We start from the raw sequence: 27,052 nt of genomic DNA on the forward strand, positions 1-27,052 counted from the left end.
TTATCTGTTTGTCCTACCTCCCAGCCACAACTTATCTGTTTGTCCATCCTCCCAGCCACAACTTATCTGTTTATCCCACTATCCAGTCACAACTTATCTGTTTGTCCCACTATCCAGCCACAACTTATCTGTTTGTCCTACCTCCCAGCCACAACGTATCTGTTTGTCCCACTATCCAGCCACAACTTATCTGTTTATCCCACTATCCAGCCACAACTTATCTGTTTGTCACACTATCCAGTCAGTGATTTAGAGGTCATTGGTATATTTCTATACAAAAGAGTAATCTGGATGTCTCACACTATAGGCTGTAGATCATAGATACATGTGTTCATTTTAGTCGTTTAGTAACAAATTTAGTTTGAACGAATTATTAATCACACTAGAATATTGGCTATTTTATCTCTGATGATCATAATAACAGAAAATCACTAGAATGTTGAACAGATTTTCTCCAGTGATTATGAAGATGTACAATCAGGGTAGAATGTTGACTGGTTGTTTATTGTGGTCAGTTTTGTTGGTCTGATTCTGTGTTGTCATGGTAACCTATACCTACTAGTTTTATCACAGGAGTCACACACTGGTGTACTGTAGTAGTTTAACATTCCCACCAAACATTCCACCAAACACTGCCCACAGGACATCCTCTCTGCCTACACCTACAGCCCATATACTGTATGTGTCTGTGTGTATGATCCCGAGGAACTCACCACGTCCACTGATGAGTAGGACTCTGTAGTTGTCACGGTCTCCTATGATAATGTTCCCCACACTGTCATACACTACACCATAGGGGTTAAATGGTTTAGCTCCTTTATGTGATGATTGTTTATATGTACTGGGGATGTCACCTCTATATATAAACAGTTCCTTGAAGTCAGAGTCCATAACAATAACATGTTCTATCCCATCAGCACCATTATCCTTATTATTCCAATCAACCACTGCGACATTGTGAGTGACAGGACACTCTGAGATCCTCCATGGTGAACACACTAATGGCTTCCCAGTCCCTGTAACACTTGTAGTGAGTACCATTTGACCTTGTGTGGTAAATTTGGAGATGTGTTTGGTCATCCCCTCAATGACATGGTTACTGGCAGTAACACAGATACAGATGGGATACTCCTTGATGCTGAATATGTGTGTCGGTCGTCCTGATACCAGCTCCATGATGTTGTTTTCTCTATCACAGACCCACAGTGTGTTTGTTGTTGGTGACAGACTTATGTTGTTGATGACAGCTTTTTGTTTGACCTGCTGTATTACTTTCCCGTTCCTGTCCAGGAGAGTTAATGTGTTACTGTAACCTGCACTGGTCCACACCTGACCATCAGTGGTGGGGCATATAGAATTAATATCAACAGGAGACTCCCACTCCTCCAACACTTTGGTCTGTGGCAGTAGTTTGTACATAGTCACTGCCTTCTTTCCTTTTGGTTCTGACTGTTGTGATGTAGAGGATGGTTTCTGACCACCAGATGTCATGACTGACCCATCCTGGTCAGTTGAAGCTTGACCTTGATCTAAGGTGTCAATTTTCCCTAAGGCCAGTTCTAGGTGATGGTGAGGGGTTTTGTTCGGAGTGAAACTGGCAGTACCCAGGACAGGTTTTACAGGGAGACTTATTTGGGAATGAATTTCACATCCTGTGTCGTAGATTTCTATTTGAGAACCTTGCTGGAGTGCTGCTTTGCATTCTTGAATTTGTTGTCTGAGTTGCTTGTCGTACATTTCAAGGTCCTGTTTGTATTTCTGTATTAGCTTGGTATTATCCTCCTCCATTTTATGATAGACAGAGAGTGTCTGTGATGTAAGCAAGTCGAGGTCTTTCTTTAATTTGTCTGTTTGCTTTTTCAACTTGTCTGATAGATTCTCAAAATTGCTGGTGTTGTCTTTAAGAAGTGTATCAGTAGATGTGATGTATTCCCTAAGTTGTACCAGGTCATGTTTTTCAGTTCTGTCAATAAAGTTTTGAATGTCTTGTTTCTTTGTAGGAGTAATATCGCTGATTTCACAAGCATTATGGCCTTTGTGAGTAGATATCAGACATTTATAACAGACCAGCATATCACATTTCTCACAGTAAAGTTCCAGTGGTCTCCCCTTGTGTTCAGTACAGGTACAGAGAGGGATTTGACCTATGGGTGTTGCCATGTTGATGAAAAAGTTGAGGAAGAGAAAAGGAAGTCTATAAATAGACCCAAACAACTTGTCTATTATAACTGATATTGAATAACAGTCACAAAATAGACTTTATTTTATGTCTCTAAATCTTGACTTTACTCTGAGCTCCAATCCAGGCACATTTGTTCATATAACATAATTGTAAAGACACTAAAGCATAGCTACCTGATGATCACTTCCATTCCAAGCCTCAGAATGTAAACGTCAAGGAAACAGGTACATATTGTCATTGTTTATGTCCCCAGTATTGGAAACAAAGCCTGGAATTTAATTACATCTGGTTGTTTTGATGAATCACTTGTTTTCTGGCTCAGACCAAGGAGACATGTCTGGTTAATGTCAGTTCCTCATTGATTTTACAAGTCCACACTGAAAACGCTCTTCGGCCACCATTTGTAGATCTACCTGTTCAGACGTGTAACTAATCAGAAAATATTACTTCCTTGTTGAGCGAGGTTACCGATAGGCGTACAGAGAACTTAATAGGGTAGATTGTGGAGTAGGTCAATGTAGGTCATGTTTACAGACCGTGGTATTTATACATACCTACAGTTTTACCTCAGGTGTGTAGTGTCTGATAGTTTTATGTGTACATGTATTAGGTAACAAGACGAACCTTTAATGTAAGTTAATATGCCTCTGGGTTGATTGTTTATTACCTAAATTTAAATTGATAAAATTATCATGATTTTGTTTAAATATTATGTGAATTTGTTGTATTTTGTCAGCATATTTTATATTATAAAATACGAATTAAAATCTTAACACGTCATTAGTGCTTTCATCTCATCAAAGAAACTGTTATTCAAAATAATGCTATTTAAAGGAGAAATTATGACGTCATAAACTATAACATCACATAATAGTTCGCAATAGGGACCTACCTCCCATAGCAATATCACAGCAATACATGCATAATGATGGTCTTAATTAAGGTAAAGAGTATTATTGGTTTAGGATTTAGTATTACAATCAGTACTATTATGTATGTATCAATTATTATTAAAAAAAAACTTTCCCCGTGTGGGCCGAATTTGGGACCATTACATTACCTATCCAATATACTACCGATGTCACTACACCGGATCATTACTGATCCAATATACTACCGATGTCGCTACACCGGATCATTACTGATCCAATATACTACCGATGTCGCTACACCGGATCATTACTGATCCAATACACTACCCATGTCACTACACCAGATCATTACTGATCCAATACACTACCGATGTCACTACACCGGATCATTACTGATCCAATACACTACCGATGTCACTACACCGGATCATTACTGATCCAATACACTACCGATGTCACTACACCGGATCATTACTGATCCAATACACTACCGATGTCACTACACCGGATCATTACTGATCCAATACACTACCGATGTCACTACACCGGATCATTACTGATCCAATACACTACCGATGTCACTACACCAGATCTTTTACTTAGGAGTAAGTTTACAAATTTACTCTTCTGTAGACAATGGAAAAACGATAAAAAAAATCTGGTCGGAACTCGCGTATGTACATCCTTTAAAATACATAAGTTAACTCTCTACTGTAAACTATACATGAAGTAAGAACATTATAAAATATTAGTCAAACAGCACTGTTCAATCGGGGTCTAAGAAGTCTGATGAATTCAGCTTCCTTAGCCTCACGTTTGATTATGTTTGCATTGTTTATTTGATAAATAGGAAATATTTCCGGTAAAGCTGTCTGTTCGTATTTGCTGTCTGGGTACGGTCATTCTTGTTCGTAGCTCACCGCCCATTTGACAGATATAAAATTCAAAACAATTGTTATAAATCAATGTGTAAATTACATTACTAGACTTAAAATTCATATGTTTTTTAACCTGTAAAGTTAAAACTGTTTTTTAAGTTAACATCACTTCATTCTATAATAAGGTTACAAGTATCACAATGAATTGTATATTATATATTATATTATATCTGTACAGATGGTGTTAAGGCTGCCTGTTATAACTAGTTAACAGAACTTATTCTGTACTGCTACTTTAGTACAATCATTGTTAATGTATGTAGCACACAGACATTTGCTACATTTGTCTATTGCAAGAAATAAAGAATAAAGATTATATTCCATTGAAAACACAAGATAGAATGAACTGGAAGACATAAGGCCATGATATTTGGCCAGTAGGTACCTGGAACAGAGTGCTATAAACTTTCCTAAAATAAATGACCTACTACTTTCAAGATCAACGGGGCCAATATGTAAAAACTCTTAAGCAACTTCTTTTGCATTACCAGGCAGCCCTGGGCGATGATCTTTGTCTAGTAGCATGCCGGGATAGAATAGTATACAGTTTCATTTAGTTTGGAGCATTCTTAAGCGAAGGAGACTCAATATACTGAAATATTTGTAAAATTACTTTCATTAAGAACATTTTTCCTTGATTGCTTAAATATCCAGGTGAGTGATACAGGCCCTCTGTGCCTCTTGTTCTGAATAAAAGTAGGGTTTTTTTGTGACTTAAACTATCCATGATTACTTCCTTTAGTCTCAGTAAATATTTTGGGGATGAATTTATGATTGTTCATATTGAATTTAGTCTTTGCCATATTGTTTATATTGTAGGTCACCATATTGTTTATATTGTAGGTCACCATATTGTTCATATTGGAGATCACAAAACACAACATCTTGCAGCAATTACAGAAACAGTTTCTTCTTGGTTTTTAATATCATTGTACCTGTAAACAATAATTATGAACTTACTCAAAACATACAAATCACAAAAATCCTAAAAATCCCAAGCAGTTTGTCTTTCATTTTCATAGATCGATTTTTGGAGCATAAACTACTTTTTTTTCTGATTTTTTATTGGTGCACAAAATATACAAGTAGAACCTTTTTTCAGATTTTCAGCCTCAAAAAGTACCTGCGCAAATTACTCAGGTTTTTACGATAGGTCACATGATGAAAAATGTGTCCTCTACACCTAAAAAGATCTTTCTTGCCAACTGATGGGTCCTGATTTAAGCAACAATTAGTTTGATAACACAATTGTCATGAGCTCTAACAAGTTAAATATATATACATGTTTACTTTTGAGACTGATCGGCTAATCAAAATGGCCGACAGGCGGCCATATTAGATTTTGACAGTGAAGGTATGTTATGTCTTTTTTCTCATGAAGTTCTTGAGGGACCCTTGATCTGTAGTTGTCCATGTTATCTTTTGAGACTGAATGGATTAACAAAACGGCTGACCAGTTTTTGTTTCCTGTTTCTCCTGTTTCAGCTGAAGTAACCAGATTTGGTTTGCAAGTATGTCTAATTAGGATAGAAGAGTGCGGAGTACAAGGTGTACGTCATTGTGAACTATATCCCGAGATAGGTGTACAGCTTGGTAAACGAGGAAACCATTGCCTTGCCATACTTTGCCAGCTTGTGTATGACGTTAAGGGAGTACATAGCTCTAACACTGTTTCTTGGAATTGTTCTTGCAGTGGTGTCCACCCTGTATGAAGCTGTTGCCAGAGTTTAGGAAGGCGGCCAAAAGCTACGGAGAGATGGTCAACTTTGGCACGGTTGATTGTACCATACACGCTGACATCTGTCAAATGGTAAGTTCCGATACTTACTAGCTCACCTGGCCTGAAGGGCCAAGTGAGCTTATGCCATGGTGCGGTGTCCGTCGTCCGTCGGGCGTCGGGTGTCGGGCATTGGGCGTCAGGTGTCTGGCGTCAATATTTTACTTTAAACAACTTCTTCTTAATAGCAAGGCATAGGGTGATGATATTTGGCCAGAAGTAAACTGGGATGAAGGGCTACCAGGTTTGTTCAAATGAATGACCTTGAATTATATTTAAGGTCACAGGGGTCAAATATATTTGAAACTTTTAAACAACTTCTTCTAAATAAACAAAAGGTTCAGGATGTTGATATTTAGCAAGTAGAATGCTTGGATGAAGGGCTATCAAGCTTTATAATTTAAATAACCTTGACCCACTTTCAAGGTCACATTTGGTCAAATAATTTTAAACATTTAAATGACCTTATCTTAATAAATAAAAGGATAGGGTGGTGATATTTGTGAAGCACACTGTTAATAAAATCCTGCATCATCTGTAGCAAAAGTTGTGCATGCAGTTTGCCAAAATTTGATGTACAGGGGCATTGCCTACAGAAAGTGTATTTTGATTAGAGCACTATTAAGGATCCCCGTACCACTGCTAAAAACTGTAACTAAGTATTAGAAATTGTTTTTTTCGGGCATTACTATGGCTTTGATAAATCATTTCTGAAAAGAAACCAACACCTTGTGGGACTTAATTGAGAAATATTTAAGTACCGGTAAAGGTGAAATAAACAAAATATAATCATCAACTGTGTTCTGAGTGTGAAAATACATCCAGGTTAGACTGGGATTCGAACCCTGGACTTCAGATTGTTATACTATCGCTCTTATTGATTGAGCTACCTAGTCAAGGGAAGTGTCCTGGCCAAACTGTGCCACAGTTATATCCAAACGGAAGTTAAGGGGAGATAACTGTGTATAGGAAAATCTACAGTTCAATGGGATAGGAATCCTTAAGAGGAGACATATATTTGTGTAAATTAAATCTGTATTTACAGGTGAAGTAATCCATATATGTTTCTCCATTTCAGTACAATATCCATTCCTACCCCACCACCATACTTTACAATGCCTCAGTGCCTTTACAATACCATGGACATCATCGTGCCAGCGACTTGGGCGAGTTTATAGAGGATACTCTCAAACCTCCTGTGTTATCACTTGATTTCAATAGCTTTGAAATGCTGGTAAGACAGAAGGATGAGGGTGTGATCTGGATCATCGACTTCTATGCGTCATGGTGTGGCCCATGTCAACAGTTAGCCCCAGAGTGGAGAAGGCTTGCCAAGGTAGGTAACTCTGAAAGATATGTTTGGTTCATCAAGGTAGGCAGCTATTATTGATAAGGAAAGCTTACCTAGTTAAGCAACTCCTTTTCAATATAAACCAGGCACATCAATGTAAACCACTCTCAAAAAATTGTCTTATCGATAAAGCAACTTGGAATGGTAAACAAGACTTATCAAGGTAGACAACTCTTGAAGACAATCAACTTAGTCTCAGCAAGGTTGAGAAATATAGCTCGCCAAGGTAAATAACTCTTAACTCATTCACCCCTGAAATTTTGTAATGAACTATTCCAACTTTTATATTGAAAGAGTTCAAATGTATCTTCAGGGGTGAATGAGATCAGATAAAGATTTAAATTGTATGAAAATAGGGTTGATTTATTATGTTTTTAGCAATTAAAAAAAAAATCAAATCAAAACTTTCATGAATGTAAAATAAGTAGTTGCTTAATGTTAATGAAAGTGTATATTTGTGTTGTCATTTTTCATGTTGTTGGTACATGTATCAAATTTTACTGCTAGAAAATTAACCTTGCTTTTCTTTGACGATAGATGCTGAAGGATACCAAAAACGTCTTTGTGGCCCAAGTGGAGTGTCAGAAAGAGGCAATGCTGTGTCGGCAGGAAAACGTCAACTCCTATCCCAGCTTGAGACTGTACCCTGCCGATTCTCAGAAGGGCAGCGGTTCATTTTTGTGAGTGGTTGAACAATGAACAAACTTCATAAGAATTAGCAAGGTGTATTCTAAATACTTCTAACTTGTCATTAGGACAGTTTAACTTTCTTAGAATAAAATTGATGTGACCTGCTAAGACTTTTACAAAGGATAATGTAAAACTGGTATAAGCATAAACTTGATTAATAAATAAATTAATTAATATGTCCCTTGCTAAAATCAGCCTTCTTTTTCTTGAAATTGTCTATCCCCAAAATAAGTAAAACTGGGCCTGCTCAAATTAGCTGCTAGATAAACCTGTAAATAATCGTTGTAAAGTTATTTTTTGAAAATCAACATTACATTGCAGTACGTACAACGAGTGGCACAGAGACGCCCAGTCCCTACGAGCCTGGGCGTTTGAGTTCCTACCAAGTAAAGTAGAGACACTGCGCTACCACAACTTCCACCAAAAAGTGCTTTCCAGTTCGACTCCGTTCATCGTTGACTTTTACGCCCCATGGTGTGGACCTTGCCAAGTCTTCAAACCAGAATTTGAAAAAATTGCAGAGGTATATAGTACAACATGTAGTTATCAGTATTTTAAGTTAACGTTTTTTAGAAATATGTATTTTGGTTTTTCCATGTTTTTGGAAGCTGCCTACTGTCCTCCCTCACTTCACTCATGTTTGTGGATTGAGGGGGATTACCAAGTATGTTCTGGATGTTTCGGCACCCTCCTTTTAGAAATTGTGTATCCACCACTGTATACCATGTCTTACATACTGGTGACAAACATTGTATGTTCTGTAATCATAGACCAGCCAGATTGCACATATAACAGTTATTCTGAAAATAGTGTCTTTACTTCTTGTTTATATTTGGTTGTGTGTAAAATGGTTGAATTCAACCTTTGAACTTGACCTCTAGTGCTGAAATAGACTTTGTCAGAGCATATCTCTGCAACTGTTTCTTCTTTGTACTTCGGACCTTGTATGTGCACACATTAAGAGGAGGCACCCTGTTTCTTACAAAAGGGACAAGTTCCTGACCTCTATTTTGTTTTAAACATTGCATCAAATATACAAGTTATATCCAACTTAAATTAGACCTTTTCCCAATAACATTTTGTACACACCTACATATATCAACAACATGGCAAATTTTGATTTTAATTAATATTTCTAATTAAGTATAAACTTTAAGAGTGCTGAGAGAGAGAGAGAGAGATAGAGAGAGAGAGAGAGAGATGACCTCTATCGTTAGCGTATGACCTCTATCGTTAGCGTTCACCTCAACTCAATCTCAGTACCTTTCCGGAATAGACTTCAGATGCAGGTATACTATGAATACAGTTATTGCAACCTATTCTAAAAATCTCAGATGCAAACTTTGGTGTGGCCACTATTTCATGCGTGGTCAACTGACTTGGTATGTACCAGGTAGGTACATCTGACTTGGTATGTACCAGGTAGGTACATCTGACTTGGTATGTACCAGGTAGGTACATCTGACTTGGTATGTACCAGGTAGGTACATCTGACTTGGTATGTACCAGGTAGGTACATCTGACTTGGTATGTACGTACCAGGTAGGTACATCTGACTTGGTTTGTACCTGGTAGGTACATCTGACTTGGTATGTACCAGGTAGGTACATCTGACTTGGTATGTACCAGGTAGGTAAAGTTTATAAATACAGGTTTCTTCGCAATAGCTCACCGATAGTCGTCATACAGGGTATGCATGTACATCATAGGCAGTGTATGTGTGGCGTACCAAACTGGAGTCACTACATCGTTTCGTATATAAAAAAATATTTGTTTCAAGGTATAACTACAAAGCTCCAGATAAGAGCTAAATTTAGTAAAATCTAAAGAGAATTACAGCATGAATCTAGTATATCTGAAGGAAATGGGCCAAAATATTGAGAATTCCTGGGAAAGACTAATTGATATACCTGTTTGTATATTTAAGCAGTTAAGATGCTGCCTGTTGATTTACTGTTTGAATAACATAATTTTGACTTTTTCATAATCATGGAAGAGACAAGTATTATGATGCATGACTATAGTATATATCAATTCAGGCCAATGAAAAGCTCCTGTAGCTTCAGGAGGTGAGTTATCAAATTACTGTAAAAATTATTTCATAAACTTTATGTTTATGATATTAGAATCCCTGTTTTACAATGCCTCTCTAATTACAGACACTTGACGGTCGTGTGAAAGCTGGCAAGGTGAACTGTGATGAAGACCGTTATCTGTGTCAGCAGGCTGGTGTGTCTGCCTACCCCACAGTCAGGTTCTACAAGGGAGCACGCAAAGGCATGGCTCAGGTACTGGTCTCTGATGGAGTTACCTCCCTTGTATATTATAATAATGGAATAATAGTTACTTTGATAGACAAAATATTTCTTAACACATAAACACATGGCTCAGGTACGTGTCTCTGATGGAGTTACCTCCCTTGTATTCTATAATAACAGAAGAAGAGTTACAACATTTCTTAACACATAACACATGGCTCAGGTTCTTCAGTCTTTGAAAGTCATCTCCCCTGTATTTTAATGTTAATAAAAAAATAATTATTTTGATAAACAAAATATTTTTTAACACACAAATGCTAAGGCTCTGTAGTGTCTTCTGAGGTTATCTCCCCTGTAGTTGAGAATTGATTAAAAAACATTACTTTGATAGACAATTTTTTGTTCAGAACATTGATCAGTTGTGTTACTTTCAGTTTTAAATTTGTACTTTGTTAACAGCCTAGCTTTCTACGTTGGGTGGCGTAAGAATTGTACGTGCATGCTGCCCCCATTGCATGATCATAAGAGAGTCCAAATTTGGGATCTTATCTTTTCTCATCTTTCTAAACGACTTTCTTCTAACTAATGTCTCCCTTGACAATGCCTCACTTTTGGCATTTAGTTGAGCGTTTGCCTCTGTGAGAAAGGCTTTTGGTTCTGTCCCCTGCCCGGTCGAGACATACCAGAGTCTGTAAAAATGGTAATTTCTACTCCTGCTTCAGCAGTTTAGGAGTGGGACGACTGGTTCAGTATAATGTGACCGGGTGGGGTGTCCTGCAGGGTGTCTTCGGCATTATGTTTCAGTGAGGTGGCACTATAAAGTCGGCATCAGTTCCGCGCTATCACAAGGAGACAAACACGAACATATCGCAGCCTCCCAAAACACACACGCATACACTACACGCATGCATCTTGCCCACAGGGGAGGCCGTCCTTAAATGACCATAGCTGTTGATGGGACATTAAACTATACTAAACCAACAAACAAAAATCTACAGTGTTATTTAATTGAGAGAGAAAAAACGGAAGAAATTACAAACAGTCAGTTGTTTATGCAAAAAAGAAATTGTCAGGAGACTTACATAACCAATAAGAAATCAGAATTATCATGTGACCAGTCAGTCTTATCATGTGACTGATCAAACAATCATGTGACTTGTCATTAATTTGTCTAAAAACTATTTCTCTGTTGTTTTCTACTGGAATTAAGTATGAACCTGAAGAAAAAATATTTTAGAATAGATTGCTATTAGATGTAATTATTCCTGGTGTTTTCAGCACATGTATGGACAGGACATTGACTTCCTAGATGCTGATCAAATTATCAGATTCATCAAAGGAAGGATACCAGCAGTTCAAAAGGTAAAGTACTGTTGTGTGGAGCTAGTAGGAAACATATACCGTAAAAACCCATGTAATTTGCGCACTTTTTTTCCAGAAATTTAATACCCAAAGTGGGGGGTGCGTAAAATACACAGGTATAGAACATTTCAAGTTTTTTTCAGGAAAAGATCGACGATTCTGGGAGATCGCCATTTTGGATTATTTCCCTTGGTACACGTAACTCTAATTAAGACAAATGACGGTCAACAAATATATTTATGTCAAACATTAATAAAAGATACATAATGTGTTGTTATGTGAGTTTATGTGGAAAATATTATTAAATAGGTAACCGTTAACAAAAAAAGTGTAGCCAAATTCCTATGCCAGAGAATCGCCGATCAACTTACGACATTACGTTTCGACATCTCGGTGCGTTTCCCCATACTATTACGAAAATGTAGTTGTTCAATTTAAGCTCCGTTCCATGTAAGTTCTGTAAGTTTTTTTCAAATCGCCTATGCGTAAACGTATAGCATGTTTTTTTTCCGGCTCACTTTCATGTTGATCTCGCGTCTAACATTACGTAAACACGTGATTGATAATAACCTCGTGAATTATTTCAATATTTATTAAATGAAGCATCGTAAAAATAGTCTGCGTTAACTATTTTTTTCCTTGGAGTAGATTTGAAGAGGATGTATTGATTGTCCACGCTTCTAGTATAAACATATTTTTTATAATCCCTTATCAGTCAAATCAGTCTGTTATGACAATGCAGTAGGGCTTCGTAATTGACGCCACGTGTTGGTGAGTGAAAAAACAACAACACGGTCCGTCGATCGCGACTGCAAATCATTTCAATTAGTAGAGCTATTGTTAACGGGTAATCACAGAGATAGTGTTAGCTAATTACTGCATTGTAATTTGTAAAAAATATCGCCAAACCACGGACTTAGATAATCTTATTCCGTGGCCAAACTGAACTATGACATGACCTGGTTTGAAGTGACGTAACCCAAGCCGCCATGATGAGCGCTTCTCACTGATCGTAATTATGATCAATAAAAGGTATATAATTATGTCTTTCACCAGGAGATATGCACCAGCGGTTACTAAACATCGAATTACTTATTAATTGATATGTGTTTGTAAGCAAGTAAATGTTTTAGGTAAAATATTGCTAAAATGATTCGATGTATGCCGATATGCGCACACATGTGTGTCATGTGTGATCAGATAATTTAAAGAAAACAAGCAACAAAATACACATTTTACGTAGTTTCTTCTTTGTTTTAAATATTATTTTACATCAATGAAAAAAAATCATAGAAATATGTATATTTTTTTTATTTATGGATCGATTTTCGGAGCATGAACATCGTTTTTTTCCCAGATTTTTTGGGTGCGCAAAATATTCGAGTAGAAGCTTTTTTCACGATTTTCAGCCTCAAAAAGTACCTGCGTAAATTACACAGGTGCGCAAATTACATGGGTTTTTACGGTATAACACTGTTATTACAAATTTGAAAATTCAAAAAAAAAAAGAAAAAGAAAACACAGAATACAATTATGTATTTTATCCTTTTGTGAGGTCAATAGCAGGTTTATCTTCCTATATTTATATTTCCACTGCAAGTTCCTCTGTGAGCATTACAAGAAAAAAATGTGCTCATAGATCTATGAATGCGATTTGTTCAGCATCATTTTGAAGCTTCTCCTCCTGCCTTGATTAACATGAGACAACTGTTAGCAGCAAACATTTTGGTGATGTTTGCCTGTTCCAGGAGTCTCGTTTGCACTGATGACACAGACACTTTAATATAAAAAAATATATGGAAATATCTGTATTTAGGTCAATAATAACCAAACATTTAGAATGTAAATATAAGGATTGAATGGCATTTTATAAAATGTTCATGCCGGTATGAATGCAAATCAGTTACATACTTATTTACCATATGCCCTAGCAGGCTTCATAGACTATGTACCTGGTATGTAACCTACCTCAGGTATTTGCGTTTATACGGTTAAGAAATTGAGAAAGAAAAATGCTGTTTAATCAATATATGAAAATTGTATGGTGTAACCTTTTGTCGTCTGTGACAGGATGTCTGCTTGACCATTCACTTTGTCATAAAAAAATGGAAAAAGTCAACTTGTTCTCTATGATGCAATTCTGTTCCACTGATTCTTGACTACTGTATAAAAGTATTCAACAAATTTATAACAAACATGAACTCTCCAGTATTGAACAATTTATTTAGTTTTTGTCATAATAATACAAGTTAAATCAGAACTTTTATTGGATTTAAAGGGAAATACAATCTTCAGAGTTAAACTCTGTCTGTATTAAATTTGGCGATTTTATTAATTTGGTTATTTTGTTTGGATTTCAGACAACACATGACGAGCTTTGAAGACCTGTAATTGAGCAATATTATCCGGTTTAGTTTCCTTTAAGTGTTAAAATTGTTTAAATTTTCATTTACAGTTTCATCCATTAATAAGTTCAGCAAGCAAAACGTTTTCTTACATGTAGCTCGAGTCATCTGAACTGTGAGAAACTGAATCTCAAAATAGGTGCTGGATATAAAACCATTCCATTCTGATATTCTAGCTACCATAGTTATCCAGCAATAAGCCCATGCCTGGTAATAAGCCCATCCATACATATGGCAATTCAGCAGAAATGCCAACAAATGCTTTCTTTGTCCTGTAGTAAGCCCATCCCCTTGTTAAAGTCTGAGATAACGTTTTGCCCCCCCCCCACCCCCACCCTTAGGCTTATTGCAGGATAAATATGGTGAACACTATTATTGTAATACAAAGAAAGAAAATCAAAGAATTCCTGCATTTATTTATTGCAGTAAACATATCTAGTCTTCTCAAATTATCTATCAAAATATTTATAAATATCTTTTTCAAAACATTTCTTAAAGTATAGTTGTTTCATTGTTTGTTGTATCACAGTTAGACAGGGTCTTGTTGTTTTTGCACAACTTTTCTCTCACTTTATCATGTTTTAAGTTTCTTTGCCTCTACTCTTTGTACATTTCTATAGACTGGATGGGATACAGTTTGTAACATTTGGCTTCTTTTGGAGTAATTCTACCCAGTCTCCTTAAACTTGGAAAGCTAATTTATAAAGTGCCATTGTTAATGAAATTGTAAGTGTATTGAATATATAAAAAATATGTAATATTTGTAAATTGACTCATTCATGCTATACTAGTATAGATGTATTTATTTGAACCTTACTCATTGCATGGTTAAACATGTCATTATGTATACTATATTCCTCTTAATATCATGCTGAATTTGTCAGTGGCAAATGTGATATTAAGCAAACTGTGACATTATGAGAAACACTGGTTTTTTTTGTGAAAGTTAAAATTGTATGCTTTTTTATGCAACATTTTAAGAAACCGTTTGTGCACTTCTTGGTGTGCCGACATGACCGAAATAGCTTTGACAATGAAAATTCCTCTTTAACTAATTCACCCCTGCAGACACAATTGAACTCTTCCAATTCATTGAAATTTTAGGGGTGAATGAGTTAAGAGTTAGTTGGTCATGATCAGTTTTACACAAAACCAGGCTGTTCACAAGTGATTTATGTTTCGCATTCTAATTTAGAATATGATATTATAAGTAGATCATGTCAAATTACATGATATAACACAAACTATATTATATAAATCTGCTGAGAGAAAAACAGTGTTTTGTGAAACATGATATTAACAGAAATATGCCATTAAGCAGTGTGATAATAAGTGGAATCCACTGTAATATTAACAGTGTAGTTATTGTGTTTTAAATCTTGTTTTGTTTTCTGTAGAAATAGTGTTGATAGTGCAAGAGAAGAGAGCATATCCCCATAACATGTTAAACTTTATTATCATTTACTGGTTTTTTTTATTGTACGCCATCAGTTCATTATTGACATTGATCCGTTATGACATTTGATTGAAGAAGCCATAATGCATCCCAGCACCACAGTTTGTTTTAAATACCATTGAAGTAAATGAGATTTCATTTTACAAGGAATTTATGAGACATGTCTTGGAAGTTTGCTTACTAAATAAATCTTTCTGATATAATTTACAACGAAATGGAATTTCAAAATTTGTTTCCACAAATCCAAGAGTTAATTTAATATGAATATAAACAAGTTATTATCAATAACTGACATTTTCCTTTCAAAGAAAATAGTTATAATTTTAGGGATATTCACTACCTATTATTCTTTTTTCCAGAACAGTGTAGTATATATATTATGTTATGATTCAGAATGCTTGGGAGTGTCATAAATGCATTAGTTATTGCTATCTACTTGTATTGCCATTGAAATAAATGAGATTTCATTCTAAAAGGAATTTATGAGACATGTCTTTGAAGTTAAGATTTCCTCTGCTGTCACTATGTCACAGGCTTACTTAATACATTTTTCTGTTACAATGAACTTTAAACTATTCTTTCCTCCAGAATATTGTAACATTATATATATAGTAAATTAGGAGTGTCATTAATGCGTTAGTTATTGCTATCTACCTGTCAGGTGTGTCATCAATTAGGAATTTACCAAAGTAGAAATGTTATTGGTTTCTTTGACTCTTTTGAAAAGAAGATAAACAAGTCACATTAAGATTGCATATATATATATACAAATGCATCCTTTAAAAAGTTGAGTGAACTTCCTTAAGCTGGTCCATGTATTAAAGCTTCTTCAATCAATGGCCTGTTTTAGATATTTGTAGTGAGGGAGAGTAGATGTATGTTGACTAAATACAATGTTTCTGGTAGAAGGGGTTCATGTACAGTTTTCATTATAGATTGATTTTTAATACCAAATAGAAGAAGAATTACAAAATAATCTAGTCCCGATACAGGCTTTATGATAAGTTTTCTTTTTGAAAATCAATGATTAAGACAGACTTTATGTCAATGCCATATATATTTGCTTTAATTTGTTTTCCTTATTGTACAAAGAGTATTAATATTTAATTAATAATAATTATTTGCTGTTTAACAGGTAAATTTTGTAGTAATTTCTTCATCCTGTAGAAAATTTATCTTATATATGTTAGTAGAGACAATGATAACATATTTTAGTAATATCTTAATTCTGTAGAAACTTTATCTTATATATGTTAGTAGAGACAATGATAAATTATTTACGTACATAGAGGTAAACAATATCCAATGAACGATGACAAATTTGATTTCATATTCAATCAAGTTGGTTCATTCTTGGAAGTTTGTAGATTTTACCTGAAAATAAACTTAACGGTTGAATATTGAATAAATACTGAGTCATACTGCTCCTAAGGGGTGTTTGCAAATGTGAAAAACTGTACAATGCATAAAAAACGGGTTTTTTTTTTTTTTTTTTTTTAAAGAAAAGCAAGCTAGGAGTTTTCTGAATACCCAGAAACACCCTGATCTGTCACTGAATTACCATTAAACATCAAAGAATGAAAATGATCACATTTTGTTTCTCCATTATAGAATGAACATTAAAGCGTGAAAGGTGATAATGGTGTGTACATATAATACAGGCCCATACTAAATCTACAAATTATTTTTATTATTCCTGTCTTTATTTCTATAATTTTCTTTCACTTATGACATTCTGGATAATTAAACGAGAACCCAGAGCGACCTTGGTGCCCACCATTGTGCCACCTTCATTAGTTCTATGTCAGTTTGATCTTTTCTCTTCTTATCTCTTCTTTTCTCTTAGCGGTTTAATCATGTTGCCTGTCCGCCATCTTAATCAATCCTTCAATCAACCTCAAAAGTTAACATGTACAACTCTGGACCAAGGGGGACCTACATATCAAATTTGAGAAAATTCTTCCTGTAAATTCTGAGAAATAGTGATAACAAACTTAAACTGTAACAAGATGGCCGCCTGTACTCACATCTTGGTTTTCAGATCAGTAACTAAAAACGAAGAGGAACCCTTATGTGAACTTTGAGAAATATCCATCCAGTACTTTTTAAGCAAAATGGCTAAAAAATCTTTTACTCCGAAATTCAATATGACCACTTGCCAGTAATCTGGTTTTTCCAAGCATCCCCAAATTTTTAGATGCGGAACTAGGTAACATAGAGAACCTTCATGTGAAATTTGAGAAAGATCCCTTCTGAACATTCTGAGAAATAACGCTAACAAACTTTCAATCTCAAATCCAAGATGGCTGTCTATCAGCCATCTTGGTTTTTCCTTTTGTCCCAAAATTTGATATGGGTAACTTCGACCATTGGGAACTTTCATGTACAATTTGAGAAAGATTCCTCCAGTACTTTCTGAGAAATGCAGCTAATACGAATTAATTAAGGTGGACGGACCACATACGACTGATGACAGACGTTGGACGCAGGGTGATTTGATTAGCCCACCATCATCAGATGGTGGGCTAAAACTTGGATGTTGAAAAATTTATATCTAAAATTGTGAACATTTTGCCGTAAAAAATAGTGTTGTCCTCTCTTTAAATTAGATTAAGACTAAAGGGAAAAAGGGAAAAGTTCCTCAAGTATGTTTTTGTGAGAAAAATAAATTTAGTTAGAAGAGAGACAGATGAAATTAACCTTGCATTAATTTCAATGTTGATTAGGTTTAGATAGAAAAAATAGGTCAAAGTGGTTTCGGTGAATAAAGTGCTGACATAAAAATGAAAGGTCAAAGTGTGGATTTGAAAAATGTAACAGAAATGATAGAGGTATGTTTAGAGAGAAAGGTCAGTTATAGGGTGAAAGTTTGAAGGGTAAATGTCAGTCGAATGTTGCTGATATGTATTTAGTGACATGTCATATTGTGTATATGGTACATGTATATAGTATATAATGACAATATAGGTAACAGAAGCAAAAGGTCAAGGTCATATGATGTCAAAGTGAAAGGTAGAAATGTAGATGACTTTTTAAGCTATATATCGAGTATGGTTCATTTTTAGCCCAAGTTTCCTCTGGCCCTAGCCCAAATCTTCGACATTTTGACATATAGATGCCCGACACCAGACATCTATATCTCAAAATGTCTAAGTTTGGTGTTAGGGCCAAAGGAAACTCAGGCTCAGTTCTGAAGAATATAATATAATGACATCTTTGCTGATTTATGTGCATATCATTATCAACAATGTTTATAGATGGTAAGGATTGAATCGGAATAATGACTCCGTGCTCCGTGATAAGTTCAGGAAGCAGATCCTGACTTTTTAACCTTTTATACATATCTGTAAGTGTACACTTAAGTTCTCTGCACTACTTGAATAAGTCATGACAAAATCGAACGCATGCAGTTATAGCTATTTGATTTATTTCAGATAAAAAAAACCCAGATATATCGCCATGCCGTTACTTTTCCTGTAAACATTACAGAGAAGCAAAGCCTGACTTCACAGCTGGTTAATTTTACCGTTATGCTGCTGTATGATTCTTTTGCAGTACATCAAATGATCAAACTAGACAATTTGTAATAATCACAAGAGCCTTTGATTTCGTTATGACCTACTCCAGGATTTTAGAGAGCGTATGTAAGCTTAACCCTTTCACCCCCATGTAACTTTAGTAGACTCTACCATGTATTGATATGGATGAGTCCATTATGGTCTACAGTGGTGAAAGGGTTTAACTCAAGGAATTTTGAGGATGCTGTGTTTGTTGTGTTATGTGCTAGTCACAATATTTAAGTCTCAAACAAATTCCCATTATTAATTATATCATTTTTTGATAGAAATGGAAAATGTTTGAGGTTCTTTTCAATTAAGTAACACATTTTGTTAATAATTAGACTTTAAAATCGAAGGAAAACGCCTTAGACATACATTTCTGGTGCCATCATACTGTTCCTTGTGTCATCTCAGTGGGCACTATAATACTTTATATAAGTATACTGTAAATCTTGTTATACTGCCACTAAAATGTTGGCATTGTAAAGAGGTTTGGCGATAAATTGGGGGAAACGTATTTATGAATACTTCTTCAAAAAAGGCAGAAAGAGGTACCTTGAATTATCTTGGCGTTAAGCGAAGTGGCAAATGGAACGAAGGGCATTATATGAAGGTTATTCTGTATATGAAATTTCATATGGTTGTGTTATTACACTAAATTTCACCCAAGTATAAAAACATGACATTCCAGGACTGTGTATCACCATAAATATGTTCATGCCATATTTCATCTATCGCTTGCCCCAGGAGACTTAGCATTTTATCAAAGAGGGAATTTAACCATAGTCATTCTAATAACGGTTCTTTGTTTACATTCTGAACACTATTGTCTCTAATTACAATAGAAACATGTAAGTATCTTCAAACATCTCTTTACAATCCTAGAGTTATTCTCCAAACATTCATATCGTTTTACATCCTTGATTTTTCTCACGACAGAGTAAACAGTTTAATGTTAGCTATATGAATGGTTCCCGACATCAAAAACTGACCAATTGTAAAGTTGATAGACGGTTATACCTGAACTTTGAAGATAATCAAATAATTACTCTGTGATCAAAGTGGGTCATTTTTACTGTTATCCTGCCGCACAGTTTACTTTTATCGTTAATCAAACCATCACTCTGAGATCTCAGCGTATGAGGTATTCTGGAACAGTGTCCCAGATAATGCTCTCATATCAGTTACAAGGTAGGGCACACAGGGACTTATATTCTGCCACGAGAAAAATCTGAGGGTGAAGTGAAGCATTGGATTATGAAAATGTTTGAAGCAAAATTATAATTGTATGGGTTACGATATGTTGTTGGTGCTGCTTGGTATTTTTTTCTCACCGCAATAAAACTGACGCTTCTCCTCATTCTTAAATTTAAAAAAATACACTATCACATGTTTTAATACCAAACCTGCTGTGAGAGAAATCACGGAAATGTATCCCAGTAAAATTATATGTTTTTTCAAAGCATCCTCATCAGCTTGACAAATAAATTGAATTTTTGGAAAAATACACTTGTATCTGAAAATTTTAAAATTATTTTTTGTACTTTTTTCTTCGGATGATAATTTATAAATTCTAAACAAAGGTTTACTTTTGAATTGAATTAACTTGTTACATTAAAAAGACTGAGAAAACTGGACCCTGTTTTTAAATGTTGTGAATTTCCATGTTTAAATTTAATTAATTTGACTTTTTACTGCATTATGTTAAAAAAAACCTGTGATATTGTAATGTGTTCTTCATCATCATACTGATTTAAGTCATCGTGAAAACTCTTCCTCAACCTTTATCAGACCATTTAAAGAAAACCTTTGCAGTCCAGAAATGTTGGCTGAAGTTCTCACTAAATGATTTAGATGTCTAGCCTTTTTTTGTAGACTGCTGAAGATTCAAAAACTTTTCCTCCTTATAACAAAATTGTTTCAGCCTTGCAATCATGTCCTGTTTTTATTCAATTTGTGCTTCCAAACAAACTCTCAAGTGCTCATGACGTGGTCATAATTCTCTGTGTGATCTATAATGACCTTTTTATTTTCCATTTGTTATCAAAGTTTGTATGTGTATTGTATGCAAAGCGTGTATGATGAAATTAAAGAAATTATATTCTTAATCTCTGTTTTAAATATTTATTTTTCGATGTTTTTGTATGCAGACAGATTCATTCTATTTGTGAAACAATAGGGAAGATAATGTACAATCATTTGCTGTTTTAGATGAAAACTAGATTTAACTGGAAGTGTGGGCTTAATGGACGCTCCCCATTAAGCCTGTTGCTGTCCATACAAAGTGTTGGGTATTCAAGACCAAGGTCAAATAGTTGGACGTTGACCTCATGATTATTTTACGTTGACCTCATATTAATAATAATAATAATTTGAGGTTCTTATATACCGCGTTATCACAACCTAGTTCATAGGTTTTCTCAAAGCAGTTAACAAATTTTTATCTGTGGTTATAGGGCCTTGGCAACCATCCATTTTTTTTCTCAACTTCCGGAGGAGCATACAGCCAGTGCTGCTACTTCGGCGCTCACAGCTAGCATTCAACATTTCTAGAACTGACAAACCACATACCTATTTTCAGCTGAGTAGACTGGAACAAGCTGAGTAAAGTATCTTTTTCAAAGGTACAACACAGTGCCGTGACATGAATCGAACCGGCAACCCTTCGAGCCCAGATTCCTACCACTAGACTACCGTGACCCTTGTGAACCTCAATTTATTACAACACAAAGTGACCGACTGACCTTCACTTCAATCCTCGACATCCGTACAATCTTTAACAACCAGCATAACACTGTGTTAAAGTACTTGATGTCAATGGCAAAGGTCAAATAGAGGTCACAGTCACCTCATTTGAGGATGCAACACACCTCCTTCTAATTGATGTACCTAATGCTTTATTTTCCACGTGGGCGTACAGGCCCTCTGGGGATCTTGTTAAGTCTTGTAATCGTTTTCCACTGTCATTTCAGCATTTGGAGAAGAACGGATGTTTTGTGTGTCGTATGAGGGTAAGAGCCTGCATTCTCAGTATAGAATAATTATAGTATGTGTAGAAAGCTCCGAAAACTTAAATAATATGTTCATCTGTCGGTCCGAATATTTCTCAATGTACTATTCATTTTTATAGTTAAAGCAATTATGCTATATGGAGTCTTTAAGATTACAATTCACCAATAGCAATCAGGGGCGTAGCTGGGATATAAATTTTGTGTAGGCACAAGAGCAAATCGCTGAAAATGTGCATTTTTTTAGTTTAACGACATTAGTTTTTAATATAATAAATTGATAAGTGTACCAGTACGTTTTATGACTAAATATACAGAAAGCACGAAATTATATATGAATGAGTGGTAATGATTTAAACGCGCGGATTTTCCAAGGAGTTTCCAACCTATTCACACTGACAATATCTATGAAATGATTTTAAAGTAGAATAATCACTCATTGTTATCAAAATATATAAACTAAATTTAAGCTCCTATTTGTGGGAGAGTGGTTCTTGGAAGAAGAAAAGACTACCAAAGTGTAAACGAAGTGTGAACTCAAAATCGATAAAATTAGGGCAAAATTTAAACAAAGGCATGGAGACCCTTGAAAAAATACAATGAAAATAAGACCAGGTGTTCCGGAAGAGTAAGTATCTTTTGTATCGAATATGTTACGTCCACAAAGCGAGAACTGGGATAATGACAACAAAACCACACTAAGGAGCATAATCAACAACATCGACCTTCATATCACACAAACATTGCCCAATTAGGTCGTGATGACGACCATTGATCTTGTCAATAGTCTTCAATAAGCTGCATCTTTGAAAAACCTGTGTTATAAACTCTGTCCGTCAGAAGTCTACATCAATGATATCATGATGAAGTCATGAAGTTTTGAAGTTATGCTATTTTACAACAAAATCTTGAATTACGATCGAATCAACAGCAACATGGGAGGTAAGGATGTTACTCTCAAGAAAGGGAAAGATCACATTCGGAAAATCAAAATAGTCACGCTTATCGGAGCGTAGTTTTAAGAGGTCTCTTTTGATTATAGGTTAAGGAAAATGACTGAGGTAGAGGAAATTGTAGTGTACTTAATCTCAAGCTCGGGGAGGGCATATAAGTTCGACACAGTCACTACAATACTTGTTATTTAAAGACAGCATATCGTCGATGTATTTGAATGTTAAATTGTAGGACTTGCAATTGGCTAAAGTTTTTGTGTTTGTCCTGATTGTTTATCAATAAATTTTGCTTCGTATGAAAACCAAAAAAGTTGACCAAAGGAGGGGCAGTTTCTTCCCATAGGAATGCCTACAGTCAGCTTATTGATGGAAAGTCTTGCCACCGGACTTAATATTCTCACGATTTCAACATCTGTTTAATTATTTTAGCCTTTGTAGTGCTTTTCATAAAACATGCTCTAAATTGGGTTTTTTTGTAAAGAAACCTCTCATAATAAGAAAAAGAGGGCATTCTTTCTATTTATTATGAGGAATTATTGTGTAATGGGTCGAAAAGTAAAAAAAGATTGATATAAGAAACATTTTTAAGAACAGGATGTTCAAGAATGATCGAATGTTTTTTTTTAATCTTTAAATTCCACAATCCAAGTATTCCACTTACCGAGTGTATAGAGTCACAATACGATTGTAACCTTGATTATACGGTACTAAGTTTGCATTATGTCTCGGTTGAGAAACAAGATGAGCCCATGATAAAATGTAATTGATAAGGATTCTGGTGAAATTTCGGAATCCAACACAAACAAGGTAGAGGTCCGTTCCTTATCATTAATGGGTATTAAGAAAGATTGTAATATGGTATTTCGACTTTTGAACAATTGGGAAGTGAATCGTGCTTAGTGCTAGCCTACCTCCAACTCACAGGGACCTGGACATTTCTCACAGCTACATTTCGGTAAAAAAAGCCACCGCAATGATGATATAAATTATACGAGTCGTGCGGTGGCATTTTTACCAAAATTCTATCTAAACCCCAAAAACGTGTAAAATTACTCTGAACACCTTAGTTTAGGTCCAAATATAGCCGTTATTTATGAATGAGCCCTTATTTTGAGTAGCCTGGGAAGACGAGACAGTTTCACTGCGAGGGGGATCTTCTGATTGGGTTTCTGAACTTTTGACGTTTCGAATTGTTACCATAAACTTGTTCACCGTTGGTTGTGGTAATACGGTTGTTTAATGTCAGATTGAAAGTTATATTGCACTTCTGTGTTACAAGGTCTTTTTGAATGTGGAAAAAACACGATTTTCCATATTTTGTACTTAACGTATACAAAACATCCTGGATATAATATAATCCTTTATTTTAGTGAAAACACACGTTCAATCTTTCAATTTTATTAATTAACGCTGACTAAAAATAAAAAAAATTGACAAATATAATGTGTAGGTACGTGCCGATTCGAGCCTAAGGTAGCTACGCTGCTGGCAATAAGGTAGATAGTTTCACCATTTTTCTAATGTAAATATGTCCCTTTGCAGGTAAAATACCAGAGAATTCCCTAAATGCTGAACGTTAAGCAACTGGTTCATCCGTTATCAGTATAATGTACCCGGGAGGAATGCTGTGCTGGACGCCTTCGGCATGAAATTTCAGTGAGATAGCACTATAAAGTCGGCATCAGATCTGCTCTATCACAAGGTGGCAAGCACACCAACATACCCTGTCTCCTGCATACACAAACGCAAGCACGCCTACACTACACACATGGAGGCATGTCCTTAAATGACCTTAGCTGTTAAAAGGACGTTGAACAAAACAAAACAAAACAAAACCAGAGAATTCCACTGTAGTTTTACAAATATAAAATAGCCTCCAAAGAATTTCGCTTTTGGTATAACTATCGAGGTGGGCCTGGAACTATATTTACCAGGTAGCTCTATGGGTTGGAGGGACCGTATTGTGATGGGAGGTTAGGGGTTTGAATCCCGCTCTGACCCTGTTACAACTTTACTATTGGAAGATTGTTTTTGGTCTCCTTTTTTTTTGCTTAATTGACCATATTATTATTTTTTCAAAAGAATTCTGCAAGGTTTAGATTTCTTTTCAGAAATGATTAATCAAAGCAATTGTCCTGTAGGTGAAACGTTTCTGATTCATAGATACAGTGTTCAGTATTGGTACAATCATCCTTCAGTTTAAGTTGCTTCCTCAATATTTAACCCAAAAACAATTTAGTTAAATATCCCAGTAATTTTACAGCAAAGAATAAGCATAACAAACAAAGTTGAACTTTCTACTTTATAATAAAGAGATTTGGGAATTGATTACAGTTAGCACCTATAACCACGGATAATAATGTGTGAACCGCATTTGAGACGACCTACTAACTAGGTTGTGATAAAGCGGTATATAAGAACCTCAAATTATTATTATTATTAGCGGAGATGATTTTGTAAAAAAAAAGAATTTTACTCTTCTTTAAAGTACATAAGCAAGCAATTCCAATTGAAAAACCTCTTCTATACTGACTGACATTAATAGTACCTCGTTATCAGAATAAGTTTCAACAAACGACATATTACTATTTGAGTATTTATTTCCGTCTAAATTCATATAAATAATATAAAAACAAGTAAAATAAACTGATCAACCATTAAGTATTGTATTGGTGCTATCACATGTATACGCTTTCACTGTCACTACCTATTTATATCAAACCTATACATAACGGTGTTTTTGGGATTGCCAGAGGTCAACGTCTCTTAATTCAAACCCCCAAACAAGTGTCCTCCTCTTGCATTCTCCATCCAAACTCTCACTAGATTAGTAGCACATACTTTTTATTAGTTTTGTTTAAACTTGATTATTTTGTTCCTGTTTTAAAACACACGTTTGTGTTCTTTTAATTATCACCTATTTACATCCTCCCCACCATTACCGCCCTCAGTGTAAAATGTTCAATAGTCAGTACCTCTGCGTGGTTGTGGTCGGACAAACACATTCAAAGTTTATGTTTATGTTTATGTCCGCCTCTTTTTCCCTTCTTTGTAATTTGTTTTACAACTATTATGAAACAAGTTATTTTAACTTATATAAGTGACTCTTGTTGGCCCGGTTGTTAGCCCGCGGGGGTCTGAATGTGGGAGGAAACCGTAGTTCCAGGAGATAAACCCACGCGGTCGGGCAGATGACCATATACCTTTTCACATCCGATCGGGGAATCGAACCCCGGCCGCCTTAGTGAAAGACAAGTGCGCTAGCCATTGCGCCATCCGACCACCCCATAAACATTACAGACACAGTACATAGGTGGAATACTGGGCATTTTGGTGGGAAAAAAACACTTCAGCTCATTCGGAAAACGGTCGGACAAGCAAGCCAGCGGTCCGGGGTTCGACCCCTAGCGGAAGCATTAACAAACATGCTTTATTCAAACAGGACATTCGTGTTCATGCAACAAATATACTGGCACTTCATATAAATATTTATCATCTTTATTTTTCCTAAAAACCAAACTAAACAAAGGCAATAAAATCAACATAAATGACATATTATAACATATATTCAGTTAAATGTTCTTAACGTGTATTAAACAATACGTACAGAATAACGCCGGAACCTTCGATGTGTCTGATGTGGTAAGTTTTGATTTACCTGTCTGTGTTCATAATCTGTCAATGGATTTAATCTTAGTTACAAATAATGTTCAATGATTGTTTGGTTTGGTTTTATTTTGTTTAACATCCTATTAACAACTAAGGTCATTTAAGGACGTGATTCCATGTATGTTATGTATGCGTGCATGTGTGTATGTGTGCCGGAGACAGGGTATGTTGGTGTATTTGCCTCCTTGTGATTGCGTGGATCTGATGCCGACTCTATAGTGCTACCTCACTGAAAGACCAGTTGTCAATTACACTAAATATACTAACAAGAATATTCGATAACTTATCACTATACACTCTTAAAATAAACAACATTCCTACTCATTTGGCACAGAACACACTTCACCTCATCTTCCAAATTCCACAGGTCACGCTCGCTTGTGTTCTCTGTAGTAAGCCTGATCTCTGGAATTTCGAGGATGACATCACCTCAGACATGTTAGTTTAGTAATTTAATCAGATACGAAATATTATAAAATCCTCAGCATAAACTAGTTTAGCTATATATCACATTCATATATGTACATACATATACACACTATATACAACATATCAAAAGTATTGACATTTC

General features: G+C 35.4%; 2 protein-coding genes across 2 annotated transcripts in view; one reads left to right on the forward strand and one right to left on the reverse strand.

The window, feature by feature from the left end:
• LOC110451968 (dnaJ homolog subfamily C member 10-like) overlaps nt 1–14,145 on the forward strand; it is a 57,859-nt gene extending 43,714 nt beyond the window's left edge. Inside the window, exons 15-21 of the mRNA XM_021500206.1 lie at nt 5,686–5,802; nt 6,848–7,105; nt 7,658–7,800; nt 8,132–8,333; nt 9,970–10,098; nt 11,347–11,430; nt 13,791–14,145. Of these exons, the coding sequence (XP_021355881.1) occupies nt 5,686–5,802; nt 6,848–7,105; nt 7,658–7,800; nt 8,132–8,333; nt 9,970–10,098; nt 11,347–11,430; nt 13,791–13,811 (954 nt within the window). The 3' untranslated portion in view covers nt 13,812–14,145. The remainder of the gene's footprint in view (nt 1–5,685; nt 5,803–6,847; nt 7,106–7,657; nt 7,801–8,131; nt 8,334–9,969; nt 10,099–11,346; nt 11,431–13,790) is intronic.
• On the reverse strand, nt 7–2,612 carry LOC110451970 (tripartite motif-containing protein 2-like). The gene has a single exon (XM_021500208.1). It carries the CDS (start codon nt 2,158–2,160, stop codon nt 577–579), a length of 1,584 nt encoding a protein of 527 aa, XP_021355883.1. The 5' UTR covers nt 2,161–2,612; the 3' UTR covers nt 7–576.
• Nucleotides 14,146–27,052: the final 12,907 nt, after the last annotated feature.

This window comes from Mizuhopecten yessoensis, unplaced genomic scaffold, assembly GCF_002113885.1.
Source record: "Mizuhopecten yessoensis strain PY_sf001 unplaced genomic scaffold, ASM211388v2 scaffold6349, whole genome shotgun sequence".
NCBI lineage: Eukaryota > Metazoa > Mollusca > Bivalvia > Pectinida > Pectinidae > Mizuhopecten > Mizuhopecten yessoensis.